Raw genomic sequence first — 5,800 nt, 5'->3', positions numbered from 1 at the left:
TGATGCGCTGCAGCATCCATCCATGGTCCATCACATATCGCATCGGCTAGCGTTGTGTCAGTGCGGTTGTATGGCTCTGGCTTTTCGATCAGATCGGATCAGAAGCCCTCAAGTTTATACTAGTACTTGGCTTCTGACGCGGTTAAAATGGATGGAAATGGATTAATGGACTGATCGAGCAACGAACGAGCCACAAGACACATGTGTAAGCAGAGCCAAAGAAAATGGTGATTTTTCTTAGAAAAGGAGGGTCACCCCGGCCTCTGCATGATGCATGCAGCCCCAAAAAGAAAATGGTGATGAGCCGCTAGCTATCTGACACGGGAAGGATCGATCATGGCTTCTACTGAAGCCCTAGTAGAGCTATGTTCATTCATATGTCCATCTCCATCTAAACCACCTAGCGATTTCAAGAAAGGAAGAGCGGGCAGAAGGTACGGTGGTCACTTACACAAGCTTAGACAGAGGAACTTGCGATCAAAATTCCCTTCTACAACCAGACTGATCTCATCATATAGCTACTGAACCTCGGAATCTTTCCTCGTCTTCTTGATCTTCAAAACCTGGCAGCCGCGAGCTCACGCCTCGCCGCCTAGTGCTCTGCAGGTGCTGCCGGGTCGTTCCGGTCATCATCATGGTCATCCTTGGTGGCCGCGGCCGGCTGCGGCGGCGAAGGCGGCGCGGAGCACATCGGGATCACCGACCGCACGCTCACTGCCATCGCCGGCGAGTGGAATCCGCCCGCGGCGAAGTATCTTGGCGCCGCGCCGGCGTGGTGGTACGCCGGGACGTGCGGGTAGTAGCACGGCGCCGACGGCATTGCCTCTTCTCTGTTCGTCACCATGGCCCTCTCCAGCATCTGCACCAGCTCGGCCGCATCGATCCTCCTCTGCCGCTCCAGCTCGCCGCCGTGACGGGAGGTGGACGGCGCCGGTCGCTGCAGCATGTGCAGCGGAGGCAGTATCCTGGGGCCGGCCGGCTGCGGCTGCACGTGGCGCGTCCTGGGCTGTGCAGCATGGGAGCTCAGAGGCAGCCATTGGTGGCTGTAGAGCGACGGGTTCGGAGCAGAGGACGAAGAAGAGCCGGCGAGGCAGTGCTGCTTCGGTAAGGGCGACGCCGCATTGACATCGCAGCGCTGCTTCAGGGCGGCGAGCACTCTGGCTACGACCACGTGCTCCTGCTCCTCGCCGACACAGCCGTTGCCGGGCTCCTTGCGCGCCTCCGGCACTGCAGCAGGAACCGTGGGACCATTGGTTAGCTGTGATCTACCAAGATCCGGTGGTATTGAGATTTGGGAGGGCTGTGGTGAACTGCTTACTCTGCTTAAGGGCGGACCAGGCGGTCATGGCAGCGTTCTTCTCCGCCTGCTTCTTGGTCCTGGCGGCGTCGCCGGCGAAGCTGAGGCCAGCGAGCTCCACGCTGGAGGCGAAGACCGGCGAGTGGCCCGGGCCGGAGCGCACGGTGGTGTAGGCCGGCAGCTTCAGCCCCGCCCGGTGCGCTGTCTCCTGCAGCAGGTTCTTGTACACCCCGGTCTCGTCCTGCGCGCCAATGGCATCAACGACACACCAACCAACACAGTCGAGTTTGAGTACACCACTGGCATCATCAACGACACATGCAGAGCAAGCAAGCTCATCGAGGAGAAGAAGAAGCAGCTTACGAGGACTCTGGCGGTGAGGTAGGTGGATGGCCCGCGGGTGGAGAGGCGGGCGAGCGCGACCTCGGCGGCGGCGTGCTCGGCCTGGCGGAGCGTGGTGCAGCAGGTGGGCCCGTGGAAGGTCTCGCCGTTGAAGGTGACGGTGGCCTTGAAGCGGGGCGCATGGTCGGGCCCCTCCCGTGTGCACACGTACGACGGCAGGCTGAAGCAGCTCCTCTGCGCCAGCTCCTGCAGCTGGTTCTTGTACATCGATCCGGCCCCTTTGTCACACAGCCACCTATCTATCCCCTCCCCTCCTCCTTCACGGGATCATGGCGGCCACCGCCCACCCCAGCCGCCGCTCCAGCGCACCGCGCACGCGCACGAGATCGATCGTGGTGGCTGCGGTGGTGTTCTTGGCGAAGGAGAAGATGGGAGGGGGGGTCGAGCCGGGTAGGCGAGAGTGTTTAAGCGAGGGTACAGACCTTCATCTCTCTCTCACTCTATACTGTGGTCTGTGCCTCTGTATACTACCTCTGTATCTGTGCGTCTGCGGTGCTCGGCTCCACCCTCGCTCTCTCCCTCCGGCAGTCCAGCTAGGGGCATAGCTAGCCAGGGTAGAGTGGATCAGTGGCGAGATGAGGCTGGGCTGGGTTGGGTGGGGGGCACAGACACCTTCTGGTATTAATGGCGGGCATTTATGGTGTTTTGTAACCATCCTGCGCTGCGCAGCACGCTTACCCAGGGCGAGCCGGTCCGGTCAGGATGGCATCACGGTCTCCGACCTCTCCCTCTCCCTCTCCCTCTCTGCTGCTGCTCTCTCTCTCTGCCGCAACCGGCCGGCCGGCCAGCACATGCGCGACGCTGCGGCGAGCCAGCGCCAGCGGCAACGATTCCTTCGCCCGCCTCGTGGAGTCGCGGAGGCTTGGCTCCATTTGGCACGGGGGAGAGCTGGACTGTGCTCTGCTCTGCTGCACGTACGCAGTACGCACACGTATATATTCGTTTCGTGGGTGAAACGGCGCCGCAGCGCATGGCAACGAGAGAGACTGTTGGCTGCTGCCTACTACGCTCGAGCAGCTGATCGACGGCCCTCCCGCTCTGCCGCCGCATGGCGCCAAGAAACTGGCGACTGCTCGTCGATCCGTCGCGGTCACTCATGGGCGCAGCGGTGGCGATGTAGGAGGAGCCCATTTGAATATGGCAAGCGGCTTTGTTAAGTTCATTCATCTTCAAATATTCTCCTGCGGAAGCACGGTGGAGGATTTACGGCACCCAAGTGCGGAGGCGCGCGGATTATGAACCGTTGATCTGCGCCAAGATTCACATAGTTGGAGCTTTTTTTTTGAAATGGTCGGGGGAGGGGGGAGGAGGCTCTATTCACGGGGTGTTTGGTTCGCGGATTTTTTAGTCCCAGAGACTAGAAAAAGTCTCAAAAAGTCCCTAGAAACCAAACGGGAGGGACTTTTTCTACAGCGACTAGAAAAAGACTCTACTGGAGAGTCTTTTTTGATTAGTCTCTGGGACTAGAAAAATCCTAAGACTTCTGAACCAAACACCCCCTCAGGTGGGGAGCCTCCCCCCCCCACCACCACCACCACCATCGGTGACCATTTAAAAAAAATAAGTGGGTACTAAACGTTACTGTTGTCCTTATAGTGTTCTTTCTGTTCTTCTATCTCATTGTTCTCTTGAAGTACTCTCTCCTTCACTTCTTACAATACTTTCTTTCTTAGAACTGTTGTTCAAGAAGCATAGCTGTAGAGGAGAATAGATTGAAGCTATTTGCTGCTAAATAGGCAAAGAAGGCAACGACTAGAAGGCACAAGGCGAAGTATAGTGTATAGTCAGCAACACATGTTAGTCAATCATGTATTTCGCTGTGTGCGTGTTGTTCTTCCAATGCTTTCGTAAGCACATTGTCGACTATGTGCTTGTTTTTCTTCCAATGTTTTCATAAGCACAATGTCAACATAAGTCTGTTGGATATTTGATATTTGCTTCTTTAACTCTTTTGTTCACTTTCTCCTTGAACATCTCAAAGCTCTGCCTTATGCAATTTTGTTGGAATAAAAAATTTGGTATAGATCATAGAACAATAAATAATATGGTAAGCCTGAGGTTTACGAAGCTAGGACGTGATTCTATATATCAGGAATTAAAAGTAAAAAACTTGGAAAGTATGCACGTTCGGAACATTAAAACTTACACAGTTATGTTAGTTAATTAGAGAAAAACTTATAGCACACATGTATTGTCTTGTACCTTCAGAAGAAATTTGAAAATAAATTCTTAACTACTTGAAGGATGTAGATTTAAAATATGTATCAAACATTATTTAAGTTTATGAAAAAAAACTAGAAACTTAATAAGAAGTCTACATATAGAAAGAGTGTGTATTTAAGTTTGTCAATACTACCTACTACTATAGCCAAAAAACACTTTATATATTGATTCACTTGTATTTGGAAGTAAACTTATTTATTATTGTTATTGTCTCCATTTACGTTCTAGTGCTAAAGTATGACGTATAAGTCAGGTCATTCAGCAAGTGCTACAGAAAAATGTAAAAGAGATTTGAGATATTATTACACTCAAGGAGATGACTCAAGCATTGAAAACGAGGATGACAAATGCAACTCTGAATTTAGGTTGAAGGTAGATCATCTTCGTGTTGTTTTGAATGGATTCACTGGATACAAGAAATTTACGTCATATGAAATCAAATTTGATGCCTTGTTGAACCTACCTTCAATTAAAAAGGTTCATCTTAATTTTAGTACATTTCTGGTAAATTCAACAGATGTCAAAGATCAGTGCATTAAGATGTCTCAAGACAGGAAACTCAAATTCTATGCTCCAGATATGCACAAAGTTTTTGGGTTTACTTGTGGACATAGAAATATTCATAGTATTGACGCTCAGACAACTGCTGCTTCTATCAACTTCTTGAAGAAAAATATAGGTATGATTGGAAATGATTCTCATTTTTTGAAGGCAACAGAAGATTTCTTATCCAGAGATATAACTGAGTTATCAAGTGAAGCTGAAAAGACATGTTTTAAGGCATCATGTGTTATATTTATTATGGGTCATTTGGGTACACCTTCACTACTACTGATTATTGGGAAGCTTTGTGTATTATATTTTTCTACCTGAATCTCTGTACTACGCTTCTATCAACTTCTTGAAGAAAAATATAGGTATGATTGGAAACTCCGGCACTGCATCTGAAGGAAATATGCCCTAGAGGCAATAATAAAGTTGTTATTTTATATTTCCTTGTTTCATGATAAATGTTTATTATTCATGCTAGAATTGTATTATCCGGAAACTTGATACATGTGTGGATACATAGACAAAATATTGTGTCCCTAGTAAGCCTCTACTAGACTAGCTCGTTAATCAAAGATGGTTAAGTTTCCTAACCATAGACATGTGTTGTCATTTGATAAAACGGGATCACATCATTAGGAGAATGATGTGTTGGACAAGACCCATTCGTTAGCTTAGCATTATGATCATTCAGTTTTTATTGATATTGCTTTCTTCATGTCAAATACATATTCCTTCGACTATGAGATTATGCAACTCCCAGATACCAAAGGAATGCCTTGTGTGCTATCAAACGTCACAACGTAACTGGGTGATTATAAAGATGCTCTACAGGTATCTCCGAAGGTGTTTCTTAGGTTGGCATAGATCGAGATTAGGATTTGTCACTCCGAGTATCGGAGAGGTATCTCTGGGCCCTCTCGGTAATACACATCATAAGACGCCTTGCAAGCAAAGTGACTAATGAGTTAGTTGCAGGATGATACGGAACGAGTAAAGAGACTTGCCAGTAACGAGATTGAACTAGGTATGAAGATACCGACGATCGAATCTCGGGCAAGTAACATATCGATGGACAAAGGGAATTACGTATGTTGTCATAAGGTTCAACCGATAAAGATCTTCGTAGAATATGTAGGACCCAATATGGGCATCCAGGTTCCGCTATTGGTTATTGACCAGAGAGGTGTCTCGGTCATGTCTACATAGTTCTCAAACCCGTAGGGTCCGCACGCTTAACGTTCGTTGACGATATAGTATTATATGAGTTATGTATGTTGGTGACCAAATGTTGTTCGGAGTCCTGGATGAGACCACGGACATAACGAG

At 49.2% G+C, this 5,800-nt stretch overlaps 1 protein-coding gene across 1 annotated transcript; it reads right to left on the bottom strand.

Annotated features, from left to right (window-relative positions):
• Window positions 1–206: 206 nt before the first annotated feature.
• LOC123112603 (double-stranded RNA-binding protein 3) lies at window positions 207–2,302 on the bottom strand. The gene is made up of 3 exons (XM_044533629.1): window positions 1,661–2,302; window positions 1,319–1,538; window positions 207–1,227 (listed from the first exon to the last, which is right to left on the bottom strand). The coding sequence occupies exons 1-3, from the start codon at window positions 1,904–1,906 to the stop codon at window positions 593–595; spliced, it is 1,101 nt and encodes a 366-aa protein (XP_044389564.1). The 5' UTR covers window positions 1,907–2,302; the 3' UTR covers window positions 207–592.
• Between the last annotated feature and the right edge of the window lie 3,498 nt (window positions 2,303–5,800).

This window comes from Triticum aestivum, chromosome 5B (genome assembly GCF_018294505.1).
Source record: "Triticum aestivum cultivar Chinese Spring chromosome 5B, IWGSC CS RefSeq v2.1, whole genome shotgun sequence".
Lineage (NCBI taxonomy): Eukaryota > Viridiplantae > Streptophyta > Magnoliopsida > Poales > Poaceae > Triticum > Triticum aestivum.
The sequence above is the reverse complement of the archived record's forward strand: the minus strand, read 5'-3'. Positions and strand labels throughout refer to the sequence as shown.

What these genes read in the sequence shown, in the direction of transcription:
- LOC123112603 (XM_044533629.1), bottom strand. Translation starts at nt 1,906, where the DNA reads ATGTACAAGAACCAGCTGCAGGAGCTGGCGCAGAGGAGCTGCTTCAGC. An exon ending in ACCTCACCGCCAGAGTCCTC is followed by an intron (nt 1,539 to 1,660) that starts GTAAGCTGCTTC and finishes ATTGGCGCGCAG; the next exon opens with GACGAGACCGGGGTGTACAA. An exon ending in CTGGTCCGCCCTTAAGCAGA is followed by an intron (nt 1,228 to 1,318) that starts GTAAGCAGTTCA and finishes TTCCTGCTGCAG; the next exon opens with TGCCGGAGGCGCGCAAGGAG.